The sequence below is a fragment of the Anas acuta genome, chromosome 3 (genome assembly GCF_963932015.1).
Source record: "Anas acuta chromosome 3, bAnaAcu1.1, whole genome shotgun sequence".
In the NCBI taxonomy this organism is placed as follows: domain Eukaryota; kingdom Metazoa; phylum Chordata; class Aves; order Anseriformes; family Anatidae; genus Anas; species Anas acuta.
In genome coordinates this window covers 28,655,834-28,674,363 of record NC_088981.1, presented here as the reverse complement: position 1 = coordinate 28,674,363, position 18,530 = coordinate 28,655,834, and the positions used below count along the sequence as shown (strand labels likewise).

The window sequence follows — 18,530 nt, the reverse complement described above, 5'->3', positions numbered from 1 at the left end:
GAGGGCATTTCTCTGCTATGGGGTTTTTCCATTCTCGATTTCTTCTCAGGAGGAAGCTGGGGGCCATGTTCTGGTGGCTCTGGAGAAAATGGCTTCTCACGTATAGCCCCTGGCTACTTCACCATTAAGCGTGCAGAATTGAACACACACACGACGCTGTGGTGTACCCAAAGCATTTATTTGCGGGTCTGACATTCACGCTAAGAACCGCGGGCGCGATTTGCGGAGCACAAGGAGCGGAGGTGCCGGGCCAGGTCTGCGCCGTGCCCGGGGGGCCATGAGGGGAACCGGCCGCCACCAGGCCCCAGCCCGAGCCGCGGCCAGGAGCCCCTCACGGCGGGGCTTCACCCCCCGGCCATGGCGGCAGCGGGGGCAGCGCCGGGCCCCTCATCGCGCCCCACAGCCCCTAAGGGCCACGGCTGCGGCCGCATGGGACAGCCGCCACCCCCCGCCCCGCTACAGGTGCTGCCCGCGCTGCCTACAACCCCCAGCACGCCCCGCGCGCGGCCCCGCGCGGCGCTCTGCGAGGGGCTTGCCGCGGGGCACGCTGGGCAATGTAGTCCGCGCTGCGAGGCGCGGGAGAAGCGGCGGGCGGGCTGGGGGAACGGGGAGGGCGGCAGGGACGGACAAAAGCCGCCCGCAGCGGCGGCGGCGGCCTCGCGGTTCCCCGGGGGAGCGGGGCGGGCCGGGCCTCCTCCGGCGGGGGAGGGCGGGGAGCGGCGGGGCGGGGGCCGGCGGCGCCTGGATGCGGCAGCGGCACCGCGGCGCGGCCGGGAGGAGGCGGGGGAAGCGGGGCCGCCGCGCGCTGCCGCTGCCGCATGTGCCCGGAGCCCCGCGGCAGCCGCAGCCGGGAGCGGGGCCGGGACCGGGACCAGGAGCGGAGCCGCAGCCGGAGGGGGCAGCGCGGGCCATGGCGGAGCAGGGAGCCCCGGCGGCCGCCGTGCCCAACGGGGGGAGCGCCGCCCGGCCCCTCGGCAACAAGGTGACGGTGGTGCTGGGCGCGCAGTGGGGCGACGAGGGCAAGGGCAAGGTGGTGGACCTGCTGGCGCAGGACGCCGACATCGTCTGCAGGTGCCAGGTGAGCAGGGGGCCGGGGAGGAGAAGGGAGCGGGGGGGGGGACGCGGCCCGGCGGTGCCCCGGGGCCCCTTTGTCTCCCCGAGGCGCCGCGGGCGGCAGGAGCAGCGTGCCCGGGGCGCTGCCGCCGCCCGCCCTTTGTCTGCCTTTACAGAGCCTTCCCGCAGCCCCCGCCGAAGCAGCGAGGTAGCCGGCCCCGGGGGAGGCTGCTTGTCGCCCGGCTCCCCGGGCAGCAGCGGCCATGTGCCGGGTGTCCCCCTGCCGCTGGCCGCACGGCCCCGCGCCGCCTGCAGCACGGGGCTCGGCCGCGTCTCGCTGTGTGAGCGCCGCCCGCAGCAGCCCCGCACGCTGCCCCTCAGCCTGCCCCCGGGCACGGCCCGCTCCGCAGCCGGCAGAGCGCGAACTTGAACTTGGGAGACTTCAATTTAGCAGTAAAGGGACGCGCCCGCAGGCAGCCGGCTGTGCGAATGAATGGCTCTTCCCTCACGTACCTGGCTGGTGAGGAAATAAAGCGGGATGTGGGGATGTGGCGGGGCTGCCTGGGGCGAGGGACACCGAGCGCGGTGGCTCGGCTCGGCCCCAGAAGATGGAGGCGCCCAGGTGAGTGCCCACACGGCGCCCTGGCGGGAGGCAGGCTGGCTCCCCTGTGGGTGCCGGGGATGCGGCTCATTTCTTACTCCTTCCCGCCCAGCTCAGTGGAATCGAGGAAAGGGCGAAGCTGTGATGTTATCTCAGGCTTGAGTTTCACGGCCAGTCCTGCCATTTCTCACTGCTTGTTGCTGCTGCTGCGAGGAAAGAGAGTTTTTTTTTCTTTCCACCCTCCTTTCTTCCGTTTCCTGTTGGTGGGCCTCCTGTGCTCTTGGCCTCCTCCCATGTGCTCACTCTTGCACTTGACTGCTTCTACTAAGTTGGTTTAACTCACCAAAATGGCTGGGAACTATTTTTTGGGGTTGGGTTTACTTTCTACTGTTTTAGTAAACAAAACTGAGTTTACTTGGCTCAGAGGAGCCTAATGCAAAGAGGAACCCTGGACAAGGTAAGCACAAAGGACCTTATCTTAGAATGGGAGGGAAAATAAGAATGTTCTCTTCCTGTGGCACTGAGCTATTAAGCTATCTTGCTCTGTGTTGTGCAAGAATACCCCTGGTGGTTTTGTTACCGCTGGTAGGCAAGAGTGTGAAAATGACTTTTGTGCTTTTCATATCAGTACAAATCCATAAAGAAAGATTGCAACTCTGCCTGACCCTTGCTACTTGTGGCTTTCTGCAGTCCATACTTCTGATTCTTATTTCACTGTTATACTCTGTTCATTCTAAGATGGTTCTTTCTGTTCATCGTGCCACAGGGTTGCTAGAGTACCTGTGGATGAGCCCAAATACTTTCCTATGGAAAGTGTGTTAATACAACTATTTCCCTGAAGGACTGAGTAAGTTGTAGCAGAGCTTAAGATGTCTTAGAAAATTGCATGATACTTGCATTGAAATTCTGGGAACTCTGGTGTGGTTTTCCAGTTGTGCCTGGTTCTGTGCAGACGCAGCCCATAAAAACAGTCCTGACCGAGAACTGACGATTGTTTACTGTTTACTTTTACAACACCTGCAAAAAAAGGCATTGCAAGAAGTTGTACTCTGAAATCGGTGGCTGTACCCTCTTGACTCCTAACTCTCAGGTGTCCTAATGGCTTCTTCAGTCATTTGTTTGGCTGGCTGACTGTGGCATCTGGAAGAGGTACAAGTAGGCAAACCAGTGTATCTGGTCGTAAGCTGTATTATGGCTGTACTTCTTCCAGACAGCACCCCCAAACTTGTTTTATCTTAGGTTTGGAGGTTGTTGAGAGTACCCTTGTGCTTAGAGAAAGAATATGGGATTTCCTTGTCAGGAGACAGACTTGCATTTATCAAAATTAAAATTAGTATTGTGGCTTCAGCAACATCTGACCTTGCAGACCAAGCTCAATTTGTGTCCAGCGGCTATGACGTGTCTACGTGATAGGCATAGTATGTGCTGGTTCTTCCACTGTTATGCTTGAATTGGTCTTAATTTACTTCTAAGAGGTATCTGGTAAAATGATGCTTTTGATAAAGCAAATACATCTGTGAGACTTCTGCACTTAAACTACATTTGGGCTTCAGTGGCTTGCAGAGCAAAGTCTGTTTACCTGGTATCACATAAATCACGGTCCAGACAGTAGAATAGAGGAAGAACAGGTTTGAGATTCAGGAGAAGTTGCCAGAAAAAACGTGCTTTTGTGTTTTTTTTTTTTTTTTTTTTAATTTATTGATACAGGTTCCTGTTAGTAAGCAGTTAGCCTTGCTGCTCTCAAACCTGGCAATTTCTAAAAGCATACGTTGTATTTTTATCAATTCCATGGGTAATGGAAAGTTAAAGGAAAACATTTCTTGTTCTGATTCCTACATTTCAAAGTGGAACCAAATAAGGGAATTTAATTACTAAAATTTCATTTGTTAATGGATATGGGAATGGCAAAATGATACAAGCAAATGATTTTAGGTAATCATTTTATCAAAACAAAGACAGTACAAAAATATACTGTATCTCTAATATTAATACTCCTGCCCCATGTACCAGTGTGTATGATACAGCAAAAAAAAACCCCGTGCTGTCTTTACTGCATGGTTCAGTTCTCATTCACCCCTTTCATCAGCAGACTTGTTGGTTGCTGTCTTTTCATAGTACTGGAGGTACCTGATTTATTCGGAGCACATAATTCACACAGGTAAATAGGATTTTGAAGTCTTAAATTATTATAAAGCTATGCTTGTTATCCTAAAGAATCTTATTTTTCTGCTCCTTCAGTCCTGTCATACGCCTTACTACTACTGCAGAACAGAGTTGCAGCTTCTTACCACATCTCCTCTGCTGATCTCAGTGCTTGCTGCCTGGTAGTTCCCCATCGTTGCTCTGCGTGCTGTGGGGTCACACACTTCTTACCCCCGGACCACTAATGTGCAGTTACTGCAGTGTGTGGATTCTTAATCCTCCCTCAGAGAAGTTTGTGTGGTAATGCCCCTGCTCATCAGTTGGTGCACGGCAATTACAATGCAACGGGAGAGAAGTTGTCAGCGGGCAGGTTCTTGGGGTTAAGTGGTTGCCACTGATCAGTTGACTGCTGCATAAGTCCTCAGACCTAATGCCTCTGTATCACTTGTCTGCATATATCCATTTCAGAAAAAAAAAAAAAGGAATCTTTGTGTTTTCCTTCCACCAAACCCCTTTTCCTAAAAACTCTCATCTGAAGAGGTGTTTGTCAGGCCGCGCGGGGCTGGGAATAGCAGGATCAATAGCTATCTATAGCAGCTGCTGCTTTTTCAGCTGGTCAGGCGTTCGATACGTGGCGTCCAGCTGAAGCTCTGGGTGCGCCTGTGGACCTTGCAGCGGCCGGCAGCGTGCCAGTGGTGCGTGCTGGTGAGGAGAGAGGTCAGCGGGATGAGCCTGCCGCATGAGTGAGTCACACGCTGCACCGACCCGCATGGAGCATCCCTGACAGGTGACCTCTGCTTGTGGCGAGCGCTGAAACTGTCAGTTTCACACAGGAGGGCAGCTGAAACCCCATTTCCCCATTCATAAAGCTTGTGCCATTAGCAGGAGATCTTAACAGTACGAGGGAACAAATTGCACCTCGAGCTGCTGGTTGCTTACTGCTCTGTCCCTCTTGCTGTTGTTACATCTCGCTGTTTTCATTTGGTGGGCTCAGATGCAGTGCTCTGTAGCAGCTTAGTGAAATTTCAAATAAGTGTATTCCCAAAGTCGCTTTTTGTTTCTTGTATCCCTTCTTAACTCTGTTGCTGTGAGATGTAGCAAACTGTTTCAAACTGTTTTTTTTTTTTTTTTTTGTGCATTGAAGCAACATAGCACTGGACTGTGCTTTCAGCATTTTTCTTGTTCAGTATCAGCCTGCCTCACTAGGCCTCTTTTATCTCTTAGGGATAGATTGGCCTTTATTCTGGACTTGAATGAAGATTCGCGTAATAAAATCTGTCCCCTACTTAGTACATGTAAGGCATTGCAACAATGTAGGGTTTTGCAAATCAGGTGAAACCAAGCTGAAGCTAGTTCTGAAGAGCCTTTCCAAAGACCATGTTCCTGTCTTAGTTCCTCAGAGCTAGCTCTGTCAACACAGAGAAACATACAGTTTTCTTAGGTGGGTGAAAGAAACTTGGGCTTTTACTTTTCAGTAAAATTAATGTTTTCTTTCAAACAGTTGCCTGTTTTTTTCTAACAAATAAGGCTGTGTGTAGGCTGTCATATTTGCCTCAAACCACACTCTTGATCTTGTTCTGATGCACTAGTTCTTGTACTACACATTCAAAGATTTCTGAAGTCTGGCCAAACTTTCAGGAAGTTGAAAAGTTAAGCATGTAACATGATGGCTCCTTGAAATAGGTTCAGCTCTTACAAACATGAGTTGATTGGCATAAATACCAACAAAGATAATTGCCAGATGCTGAATGTCGTTTATATTGAAATCCAGGAGTAGGTTATGTAGTACAGTTTGATAACCACGCATTCATTTTTTTTGGAGAGGGGGTAAAGAGGCAAGAAATTAATCACAAACATCAGAGATGTGAGGCAGTGAATTTGTTATCTGCGCCTTGGTGGAGGTGTGGTTGGCAACCTGAAGCTGAAGCTAGATTTTTGGCAATATGGTTTAAAATGAGAAGCAAACAGTTTAGTGATTGCCAGTTCTGTTATGTGAGGGTATGTAGTGGAGGTTAAGGATGAGACAGCCTCTGATCAGCTTGCTAGAGGTGTTCTCAGCATTCCAAGAAGCTGATTGTGGCAGGAAGGGAAAAAAAAAAAGTACATTTTTAGTAGTGGTAGTATCCTTTCTTTGAATCTATTTTTGGCTTTCCATCTAAGAGTTAAATGAAAGTGTTTACAACCATATGATGCCAAAGCAACATTGACTTGCTTCTTGCCCGACTTGGCAGTCACTTGCATTACTAGCTCAAAAACAACAGTGGTTGCCCCAAGGTGAAAATTAATGCTGGAATGTGGTGGCAATAAAAGTCAACTGTTAAAAAAAATAAAATAAAATATGCTTGCGCATGTACACACCCCTCCAACAGGGAGAGCTCGAGGGAGCGTATGACTTCTTTCTTAATGGAGGCATAAGATAACATCGCTTTAAAACAGACAACTAATTTCTGTTCTAGAGGAGATAACTTGAAAGACTTCTTTGCTCTACCCGGGGGCATCCTGATTTTGGCATTACCATGTCATAAGAAAAGCCACTGATTGTCATCATAGGCTTTTGGGGTCTCTGAAGTGCGTATCGTGGTATTTCAGGGCTGCTTTAAATAATTCAGAGTTTAATGTCGGTACAGAGAGCCATTCACAGTATGATTTTAATAGTAATTTCAGTCTGCTTTTTTAATAAATCTTTTTTTCTGCGTTCTTCAGCTGTGGGGTGAAGTTGCAGTAACGTGGGCCAGGTAGTTCTGAGGGTGCTGGTGTGGTGAGGCATCGAGAACTGCTCTCCTCTCCTGTTCATAGCAGGCTGAAGTGCTCTGGTTACTGTACCAATGTCTAGGCTGCTTTGACTTTATGAAGATATGTGCTGGAAAATGTTTTTAAAAATGTGTTTTTTTTCCTGTGCTCCTTCAGTGCATATTCTCCTTGTGTATATTGAACATGCCGTACACTTAAGCTTAGACTTCCTTGGCTAGTGCACATAGCATGAATTTCCTTTTATTCTTGGTGCTCAACACCAAGGCTTTAAAAATCAGTCTTTTTTTTTTTTCTTAAGAGAAATCATGTTTTACTTTCAGTTTGTGAACAAGCAACACCGCTTTCCTTTTTCCGTTTTGCTGGTTATCTGGGTTGGTACACTAATGTTTCCTGTTAGGCTGCACTTAAAAGAAAAAAGGAAAAAAGTATGTTAAGCTATAATGAGCTTCATAATCTTCAGAGCGAGGGTCTTCACTGAGTGACAGAGTAAGTAAGTGTGTACGTTTTTCTTAGAAGAGTCCATATACTAGGAAAATAGAGTTGCTGCAAATCCTTTTCATAAGCTGGAAGGACAAGCAGTGAAGTCCTGTGGGTGGTTTTCAGGTAAGTCAGCGAGATTGGCTATAAAGCCAGGAGCAAGGGACTTCCCCTGAGCAAGCTCATCAGAGGAATGTTCTACTTCAGGATTTTCCTGTAAGCCGTTGAATATGGCTTTATATCATTTTTGGAGTCTTCTCAGAAAATGTGATTCCGTGCTTCCTCAATGGCTGGCTTCACTTGGCTTCAGAGGAGCTCTTAAGTTAGCAGACAGAATCACAGCATCACCTAGGTTGGAAGAGACCTCCAAGATCGCCCAGTCCAACCTCTGGTCTAACACTAACAAGTCCTCCACTAAGCTGTATCCCTAAGCTCTACATCTAAACATCTTTTAAAGACCTCCAGGGATGATGACTGAACCACTTCCCTGGGCAGCCCATTCCAATGCCTGACAACCCTTTTGGTAAAGAAGTTCTTCCTAATATCCAACCTAAAAGATGCTCACTGATGGCTGCAGTTGACACCAAATACATTATTGTTTCAGTTTAATTTTTTTATGTCCTTGGTGAATATTACTATTATTGTTGAAATATATTTATGGAAAGCTAAGTAATGACTTCTTAGGAAACACTGTGTTTGTACCTGCATATTTAGCAAACAAGCAACAAAAAAAAAACAAACAGGAAAAGAAATGAACACCCCAACAAACAGCCATTTATTTCAGAGTCAGTATTTCTTTAGCTGAGTTTTGGTAGTGGTTGATAAAGCACACTAAACCTGAAGTCTTAGCTAATGAACTTTCTTGCGTTATCTTAATTTAACAAGAAAATAATTGCTGTATCTAAGAGGAAATCTCTTCAATCCTGACACTAAAGGTCATGATGCAGAGACTGGTGAAGCAGTTATCAATCAGACTTTCTGAAGGCAGATATAAGTCATGGCTGTTTTGTTAAATTAACTTTGTTAAATTATCGTCTAATAACTCTCCCCCAAATAATCGGTCCTTCTTTGTCGAGTGAATCAGCTCAACATACAAGGAATATCAGTTCAGTTCCTTGGGATCTTCTGGCCAATACAGCAATGCAATTCCAGGGGAAAAAATGGCTGTTGGATATTATGAGAGCTCCTTTTCCGTGCTTTCTACGTCTGGAAGCTGTTATGCGTGGATGGAACATGACGAGCTGAGGAGCTCTTGCCCTAGAGGAAGGTTCACAGTGAGCAGGCTGTTTTGCTTAGAGATTGTTCATACATTCTTCTAAGTCTACTGGTTTGGTTCTAGAACATGCCTTTTGAGGTGTCCTGAAAGTTGCCTTCAGAGTAAGGAAAAAATCATGAAGCTGTAGTCAGGTACGTATACAATATTACTCCAAACTCTGTCTAGTTCTTTACCCCAAATATTTTAACTGCTAGTTAAGACATTTAAAAACTGTAGCTAGAATGTATGAGAAAACAAGCCATTTTGCATAGGCAGGGGGAATGCTGATGTACTTTACTTTAAAATTGCCATAGGTGTCCTAATAGAAATACAGTTCAGTCAGTGTGTTTGAAATGTAGTCCTCTCTGATACTGTTGATTTATCCTCAGTGTATTTTGTAGTGTTACTGTCTTGATCATGATGTGACACTGGTACTGCTGTGTGTGTGCTGCTTGCAGCAAGTACTGCCTTCCAGTCCCTAAAAAGTGGTTTTTGGCTGGCGGCAGTCACTTGTTTGATTTACTGAAAACTCAGGTTTGTTTCCAGTAGAATGTCAGCTAGCAGATAATGACCTTTCCCTTCAAAATTAGTATCTCCAGGCATACAACACCAGTGCAAACAGGGTGTTACCTAAGCATGTTTATCAAACGGCTCCCAGATGTACAATGCATGTAGCTGCCTTTGCTATCGTATGCCCCCTCTCTGCACGTGTGACCGATCCTGTTTGGGTTGGCCAGGAGAGGTACATTCATAGCAGCGTCTGGCTTGGTGCGTAGCACCGACCAGCTTATCGATGTGGAATACCTGGATGTAGATTCGTGGGTGTGGTGCTTACACTGGGAAGGATTTTTAGGCTACTTAATCTTCTTCAACAGGTTGGAGGCACTCCCTTCTCTCTCCCCCCCCCCCTTTTTTTTTTTTTTTGTTTTTAAATCTATCTGGGCATAGTACTACTCTGAAAGTAATACTTCAGAAGAATTGTTTTTTGGTTTTTTTGGAGCGAGGCTTCTGGAAGGGAGGTAAATAAGGGGTTTTGGGACCGTGACTGCTGGCATTCCAACTGTACTGGTGTGATAATTTGTCTATTAGTGTGCACCTTTCCATCAGATTCCTGTATACTTAGCTGTTCTCCATGCTGAATAGCTTGGATATTTCAGGATTACCAGCTGGTGGCTAGGGATCAGAAGCTTTTTCAAGCAGGTGATTTAAGCATACTGCGCTAGTGACATTGGAATAATGCCTTTTTAAAAAGCTTACGCAATTAGTTATCTTACAACAACAGGTTTTGCTTAAATATTATAGATTGGATAGTGATCTTAAGCCTAATCTGATGTTCACTATTCCATTTCTACTTAATGACATAAAATACTCTAAAATAATAGCATAATTTAATAGTCATATTATCACAAAAGGGAAAAAAAAAAGGCTGCTGGGTCTCAGTAGGATTTTAAATTGTTCATCCAACAGCATCAAACTAAAAAGACTTCAGACTAAATCCATACACTGAAATGAGTAGGTTGATGCTTGTTCATGACTTTTGCTCTGCATCTCCAAATAAATAGAAACTTATCTTTTCTGATCCAATTGGCACCCTTTTGAGCTGGATGTACACAGAAGTTTAAAAACCATACTTTTTAAGGAATACTAATAAGGAGCTTTCATAGCTGAGGATGGTTTTGTTTGTTTTGCTTTTGGTTTTTACATTAAATCTATGATTAAAGAGCTATTTCTCTGATCCTCATCTTCACGGCTGTGTGAGCTGGTCAAACATGTTGTTGGGGAAAAAAGAGGTGTTAGGTTCATGTTTCTTTCTGAGCAAGCTCGTGTTTCCCCCGCATTCTCAGCACAGAAGTTCAGTGTCACCTGGTGGCAGTTCCTGCTGGAACTGCTCACAGAAGTGCTGGCAGCAACTGGAAAACTGCAAACCAGTCCTGAAGCCAGCCTTGGGGAGCAGTGGTGCTACCAGGTATGGACTACAAGGAAAAGTCAAAAATTAAGAAAGGGCAAAACTGTAATGCAAAGTCCATGCTCATAGCGGTTGAAAAGTTAAGGAAATCCTACTTGAGATGCAATTTAACATTGTAATTTGGTAAAGCTTTGGGCTGCTTGCTGAAAGGGCTGATCCTTTCAGCACCGATGAATCTGTAATGGGAGAAGAGAAGAGCTGTTCCAAATAGTGAGTTAAAAGATGTGAGGGGGAAAAATAGGGTAAGGAAAGGAGTAAGGGGGAAAAATAATGTAAGGACAAACGAACTAAATGCTTTTATCTTTTCATAAGCCTTCCTTAAAATACAGTGCTAAGAAGACTGCTGACTCCTGAAAATCAAATTTTGGAAACCTCAGAGTATGCCAAAAATATGCAGTGCTGTGCATTGATGGAGATAAATAAATAAATAAGTCTCTTTCTTCTCAGCTTTATTAGGGTGTCAGGGAGAAGATCGCTTATATTCTTACCTGAGTAGCCTAGTAGTAACCTAGACAGATATTTCAGTCTTTGTTAGATGTTCCCTCAGTATGTCACACTATTTCTTCTTGATTCTCTATTTTCTGTCTTCTTTTTTTTTTTTTATATCCACATCATATTCTTTCTTTACTCTGGCAAAGCCAACTGTGCCTTGGCTGCCTGACCTTCTCCACAGCCTGCGTCCCAGCTTCCAGAGGGGCTCCCAGTGCCACCTTTCTGCAGAACGGGAGGGAAGCATCCCCGTTAGGTTCGATGCTCAGAGTGCTGCTGGTGCCTTACTGTGCCTCCCATGTATAAGAAGTCATTTTTTCCTCTCCTCAGCCCTTTCCTATCGGTAACTAAAGCCAGGGTTGCCGTGCCCCAGTGGGTGAGTACGCTGACTGTGGTGCTTCTGCCTGGCTCAGCTGAAGGAACTGTGCTGTTGTGCAATGAGGAAGGGTAAAGGAGCTGCTGCCACGTGCACGTGGTGTGGTCCACACAGAGCAGGAACACCTTCTGGTCTTTCTCTGTCTGTGTCAGCCCAAGGTAGGTGTTTCAGATTTCATGTGGCTGGGAGAAAATTCTCCCAGTTTGGGAACCCGGGTTACCGAGTTATGGTAGACAGACACTGTACGCAGTTTATCAGAAAGTATTGCCAACCTCAAGAAATGACTTCTGTGTCTTTATTTCCCTCTGGCAAAAGCTTTATACGATGTAGTGAAATTTATTTGGGCATAAACCGTGTTATTTATTTTCACTATTAGTTAAACCCAGTTAGGAGTACTTCATTAATGTTTAAATACTTTAATCAGAGGAGTGTTAGCTTGAATGATCTAACTGATCCCTTTTGGATTAGCATGGTGAGGGAGGAGGAGAGAAATAGGGATGGAAAGGACTGATGCCAGAAGTGACTTCATCAGTTTCTACCTTGAATTAATCCCAGAGGCAATAGTTGTGAAGATGTTGGTGTTATCAGCAGTTTCTGGGTTGGGGGTGAGGGGTAGGGGAACTTCCACCAAGGAAAATCCTAAACACACCAAACCCAAAACTCAACAACCCCCCTGCCACTCAAACTCTGAGTTCAAGTGTTTGTAAGTAGAAATGTTTATTACGGCTGGGTGCAATATGAGCACAGGCACACTTTACTAGTACTTCACTTTGAGTGTAGTGTGAATTATTCTCTTAATATACAATTCCTAACTGTGTAACTGTACACTTGCTCTTCTGTGTTAGGTTAGGGCTTACCTGTAAATCAACGTTTTGAAGACTCAATTAATTGAATGCTGCTTTTGTAGTGTTCTCCTAATACACAGTTTGAAATGGAAAAAAAATTGAAATAAGTGAAACCGTTTTATGGAATGATGCCCAAAGCAGGGTGTGGACTGACCAGACAGTCCTACCTAGCAATTGTTCTACCAGGCACCTGATAACAACAGCACTTCTGGGATCAAATCCTTTCATGCTGCGGGCATTGTCATAATACAACTGAATTCTGGGACTGAAATTTGAGTATAAGCTGAAAACAAGCGTTAGGAAACCTTGAGCATGGCCTAAGAGTGTAGTCAAGTGGTGATTCATCACAGTGCTGAGGTTTTTTGCTTTAGTTTCTAGCAAAATCCCTTAAAGCACAGCTGCTAATAGCAAAGATGGTGAAGTTTATATAACGTGGGTAACCAGCTTGCTTCTCGATGAAGTATGAGCTGTGCTGTACACGTAGTTCAGGGTTTAAAGGGTAAAATACCATTTTAATTCTGTCAGCCACTATGTCAGGGTATTTTTAAACAAGCACAGAAACAACACACCTCTGTGTATCTTGACGTCATTCAGCAGTGCAAGGGAAAAGTCTGGACACCACTAAAACCCAGCAGCTATGTTCTGATGATTTACACGCTCTGGGTCTCCCTCCTGAATACCCTACTCGAGCAGGCTGGCCAATGTTTCATTATTTTCTTAAAAGAATAACCTTGGATGACTTGCTTTGTTTATACAACTAATATGTTTCATATGTTGTGAATGCAAAATTTGGCTTTCTGTGGTTAAGTCAGATCACTTGCAGGGAAAGCCATCCGTGTCCAGAAATCTTCACCACTTCAAGGTACTGCTTGGGAAAACTCTGTAACATGTTACAAATTCATCTCAACTTTGTGTGAGTTTGTAAGGCATCCTTCTGTTCCCAAAGGAGATGGGACTGGTGTTAAGTCCTCAAATAATGCTGAAATAGTAAGAAGTTTCATTGCTGACCTCACTGAGATAACATTTACTCACAGCATGTGTTTATATACTTGCAGAGAGGTTTGAGGGCTAAGAATATTTGTTATTTGTAATGTCGGATGAATGACTTTTTGTATTGTTTTCATGCTTTTTGAATGTTGCCGAAGTAGTGAATAGCTTTTGAGTCCATTGTTTACAAAAGATCTTCTGTGATAAACTACTGTGAAATATTTCAGGTTTATAATTCCATGGCTTAATATTTCAAATTTCTTTCTTCTTTTCATATAATGCCTTTCTTCAGTTTGTCTTGTATTGAAAAAAGGCTTGGAATATTACGTCTTTCCATTGTCTTTTCTTGAACAAAGCACTTTGTGTAAAATGCCTGTAAATATTCCTGTGGTTACGGCAAACAGGACTGTTTTGTGTGTAACCTTGTCTTGCACAAATGATTTGGTCACAAGAGAGTGTAAGCTTATTTTCAAAAGCACAGCAAATGAGAACAGGGGATATTCGGTAACTATTTCATAATCTTTGTTAGTTTCATAAGCCTATCCTGACCCTCTTTGAGACTTGGACACAGGCTCCTTTTGTGTTTTGGATGTTATTTCGCAGTTTAATAAATCTCTTAATGCTCTCATGCTTCATGGTAATCAAAAAAGGTAGGAACACTGAGTGCTAGTTGGTACAAGTGGTCTCCTGTAACTTGGAAAACCCACGGTTATCTTAGGTACCTTTAGATTCACTCCTTAACAGCAGACTTCAGATACAAATACCGTGTACCAGCTGAGGAGGTGTAGAGTGAACTAGTCAACTTTGAATGCTTTTCTGTGAAAAACAATCGGCAAAAGACAGAACCACAAATTCAGAACAAGAAGCATGCACGTTGCCAACCCGCAGCACGCATCCTCCCTAATGGTTTCACATACCCAGTTTAACTGTTTTTGGGTTTTTGTTTTTCTTTGCTAGGGTTGCAGTTTGACTTTTAATACTTATATTTTCCTAAATGTAATAGGAAACAAACAAAACTGTTGAATGCTTTTAGAAATGTTTACACATTCTAGAATGTTCATGTTTCTGTACGATAACTTCTAGAAACATCGTACTCCAAAGCATTTGTACCTTTATGAACCACGATATCATCCAAAAATCTCTATGACAATATTCATGTGAAAATTGTCAAGTTTGACAAACCAAGTCGAGCAGATTGCCTGGGTGAGGAACATTTCATGTAGATCTTTTATCAGCAGCAAAATGAAAGCTGCGGAGTTGGAGGTGGAACGAGTTTATTCCCTGTCTGTACTGTGTCTTCATTTGTCTTCCGTATCAAGAACTATTAATACTTTTTCTTTTTTCCCTCAGGGAGGCAATAATGCAGGGCATACAGTTGTTGTGGATTCTGTGGAGTATGACTTCCATCTTCTGCCAAGTGGGATCATCAATCCAAAAGTCACGGCATTCATTGGTAAGTGGTCCATTTCTGAAACAAAAATGGACAATAATGTAGTGACAAACTTTGGACATACTAAAATAAATAACAAAGTATGCCTGAGGGCATACAGGATTAAGACACTTTTTCCTCATTCCCAGGGGCTTGAGCTTTGCTTGTAATTCTACTACCTTGTTAATATTGACTTAACTCAATCATGAATTTTAGATTATGGGTGTTTTATTGTCTTAGGTCGTTTTTGTTCTTATCTGGCGTATCAATGCAAATGGCTATCTACCCAGTGTATCTTCGTTGTCCCTTCCCCTTCCATCTGATTTTTTTCTAATTATTTCTTTTATTCTCGCAATTCCTCCTCTGTTTCAGTCTTCAGCCCTCCTAAATGAGTACCAGTACTTACAGCAACATAAATCTTTCCTTCCTTTTCCACTGGAATGTAAAAGGAATGCTGAATCCAAGAAGATTTATGCACTATATAGATCTTGTCAAAAGGTCTTTTCAAGAGACTGCATTAGGTTTGGGGTTGTGGCATTACTAAGCAATGTCAGGATCTATGATCTATTTGCCTTCCGAAAGGAGGTTTAGATTGTACTATCTGTTGCTCCATACCAACATACTTACCTTCCTTTTGCTCTTGGAATCTGGTCCTACTTTTCCTCAAATTACTTGTATAACCAAACTTCTTAATAATGTTGTATAGCCCTTAAAGTTTCCTTCTAAAGATGCAGGTAAATATAGAAAGTCCTACACAGCATTATAACTGTGTATGTTTGTGTGCTCTTTCACAGATCTGGTTAGTTTCTAGGTTACTTAAAGGCTATATGACCTATCCATTTCCAGCCTGTTTTTATGATAATTTTTGAGTAAGTGCTCATTGACATTTTGCTAAAGAGCACAGCAACTAAAGTGCATCTGTCAGTAAGTAGTTTGATTCATAAACGATACCCGCTGAATTATTAGGACCAGTTTGTAGTAACTGTGTGCTTCCAGTTAGCATTAGCACCATTCCTGATGGGAATTTGTCATTGATTGTGCCTCCTTTCAGCTGCTACAGTGTGACTTGGCAGTGGGGTAGTTTTGGATTAACTGGCCCTGTCTAGTACTTTCTATGGAAACTGGGCCAACAGGCATAGATCCCAGCTGACAGGGGGGAGGTTGGGTAGTTAACTACTCCTGGTTTGGGGAGCTGTGGCAGATGATACTACTATTATTCTATTTTGGTGTCTTACTGTATTACATTTCTTTTAAAAGTTATTGCTGCAAAACAGTGGAAAAAGAAATGTCCATTTGCCATGTTCTGTGTGCTGGACTCGAGGTCAGGTAGAAAACACTAGATCCTGTAGAAGTACAGTGGGCAGGAGAGAGCTTTTTGCAAATCTTTTTGTATCTGTCTCCCATCTATCTCTTGGCCTGTCTATTCTGAAGTTTGCTGTTCTAGCTGCTTTGAAGTCTGACTTGAACTTAAAAACTCTCTTGGTGGTTCTGTTGTATTTAGTAGAAGAAGAAAATCGGTCAGGTTTAGGATTCCACTGAAAAGGTTTATAATTAAAAGAAAAAGGGGGGAAAGTGTTGGGGAAGGACAGAAAGGTTAGAGTATTATAATAGGTTATTATGATTGATTAGGATTATATGCTGAAAAGTATAACAAAGAAGTCTTAAATAGTTTGTATTTCAGTGTTTAGAATGCTTTTATCTGTGAAATTAGGTGATTTGCATATAATTTCAAATGGCAAGTCCGTTCATGACAATAGTAGGTATTTTGTTATACTGGTTGCTTCAAATCTACTGTGTTTGGCATGACCTTAAGATGATTCAATACTGTATGTAGAAGTGCTTCTTAAAGCACTCGCTGATACTGGCTAACTGTATGAGCTAGCAGTCTTCCTGAGCAATTTGTCAGTGTGGTAAATCTCTGCTTCCTGTAGGACAGTGTGCTTGCTTTTGATGGAGCCTTTTCCATATTAATTCTGCTAGTCTGTTAACAACCTGAACTCTGCGCATGGAATACACTGTCTATTTACAGATGGAAAGTGCCTGAGGGAGTGCTAACATTTATAATGATGCTAGAAATGTGCTAAGCTTTTAAAAACAATTGGGTGATTAACGTGAAGTGCAAAGAGGGAAGTTAATTTTAGAAATGAGGAAGAGGAAGTTGCATTCTGAACTGTCCCACAATGCTGTAACTGTTTGTCGTGATCTAAACTGAAAGTTTATTAAGCTTAATAAAAAGGTTCAATGCAGGTAGTTAAAGATGCATACGTTGAGTATAAGTTAGTCTTTTAAAGATATGTTACAACTTTCATTCTTAGCAATTTACTGAAAGATTAAAAACTTAAATACATTGTATACAGAACATGAAGTGTCTTTGAATTTGTTGAAATACTATTTTTCCATGTTCAGTGTAATTCATTAAATTTTGTCTGATGATTTTCTTCAGGAAACGGTGTTGTAATTCATTTGCCAGGGCTCTTTGAAGAAGCTGAAAAAAATTTAAAGAAAGGAAAAGGTGAGAAAACTAAGTTTTACTACTCTAAAGTAGTTTGTGGACACTTCATCAAAAGATTTAGATAGAGAATGTCTCTGCAGAGGTTACATTCGATAACTTTTTCCAGAACTGCATTTACCTGCTAGTTCCTGACAGGAGCCTTATCAAAAAAACGTAGGGTCCTGATGGGAAGTATAGATGGGAAAAAAGAATCTCTGTACTGTTTAAGAACAGAACATGTTCTAAATATGAATTATCTGCAGACATACTTTGTTGCTTAAAGCAGTGAGCTTAATAAGTAAAACAACTTTTTAAAGTGTGTTACCAGTTTGTAGACATGCTACCTCTTGCAATCTTAACATATGTTTTGACAGCGCATGGTAATGCAAACAAATGCAATAGAAATCCTTTATTTGGTTTCTTGTTGTCATGACAGTGGCCATGCTTGATAACAGTCCACTGGAAGTGAGGTAAATCAACTAAATTATTCATAAGTAAAAAGCTACTAATTGGCTGCTGAAATTGAAGAACTAGTAGAATCATCTGGAGTTCTTTATCACAATAAGCCTGACTTTCTCAGTTTTAGAGGCTGATGTTAAGTTTTAATAATTCCAATCTACTTTTTTTCTCCAGAATGTGGTTGCTCATCCTTTAAATAGATTGAAGACTAAACATGAAAAGTGTTTTTCCTTTACATATCAGAAGAAAAAAATACTATATAAAACATAATTTGAATTATTTTACTTTGTCTTTTAAGGGCTAGAAGGCTGGGAAAAAAGGCTAATAATTTCTGACAGGGCTCATATTGGTAAGTTCCCAGATCTTTATTATTATTTTTTTTAACTTTGTGTTCTCTGAACTTTCCGTGGCAGTAAGAGAATGACTGTTTTAGCCTTTCTGGCCATTTGTTGGTGTGTAAATGTCATCGGGCTAAGCCTCTGTATGCTAGGCATTGTATCTGCTTTGGCTTATTAAAAATTCTAGAAAAACTTGTCCATCACTCAGGACCCTCCTAGGTTTGTTTTCCAGTGAGTCCTTAATCCCCCTCTGTAAGCGTACCTTAGTCAGGAAAGCAGGCTCAATTTCCAAGCTGAAGGTAAGATGTGAGAAGCAGTCAGAAAGCAGTTCAGAAGTTAATTCACTGAAGGATTCATTTCCCTTTTCGGTGTAAAAGCAGTTTTGCTTTTCTTTCCTGAAATAGAGCAACTTTTCTGGTGTGAAACCATGTGAGTGGGTGTGACTTTCAAATTAATGAGCTCCCTAACAACTAAAATGCCAAGTACTTCATAAAAGAGACTGTATGGGAAGGGCTCTGTAGGAATTAAGAGAATGGTTTTCCTTCTCTCAGAGGGAGTTCATCAATCAAGGTTTGGTTCCAGCTTACGTTCCAGAAAATGCTTCAGTTCAGAGCATGGAGTAGAATGTTGAGAGCCCAAACCACAGAAACAGAACTTCAGTGCTAAAGGCTATATCTCTCCTAGGCCATCTTTATTACTTAATTTCCTCCTTTAAATTAGATATGTGGCATAATGGTTACGTAACTGGATGTATTAGGAAATAGAATTATTGCTGCTGTGGTAGTCATCTCAAGATGCAAACTTTTCAGGTCTTTATCAGATAAGAGCTTATGACATGGGGGAAAAATGTATTTTCTTCTTTATGTTGTTT

The 18,530-nt window shown here is 43.1% G+C and overlaps 1 protein-coding gene across 1 annotated transcript in view; it reads left to right on the top strand.

Moving 5' to 3' along the window:
* The first annotated feature begins 712 nt into the window (after window positions 1-712).
* Window positions 713-18,530, top strand: part of ADSS2 (adenylosuccinate synthase 2) — a 35,441-nt gene continuing 17,623 nt past the window's right edge. The window contains exons 1-4 of the mRNA XM_068676365.1: window positions 713-1,078; window positions 14,293-14,395; window positions 16,815-16,883; window positions 17,620-17,670. Coding sequence (XP_068532466.1) covers window positions 746-1,078; window positions 14,293-14,395; window positions 16,815-16,883; window positions 17,620-17,670 — 556 coding nt within the window. The 5' untranslated portion in view covers window positions 713-745. The remainder of the gene's footprint in view (window positions 1,079-14,292; window positions 14,396-16,814; window positions 16,884-17,619; window positions 17,671-18,530) is intronic.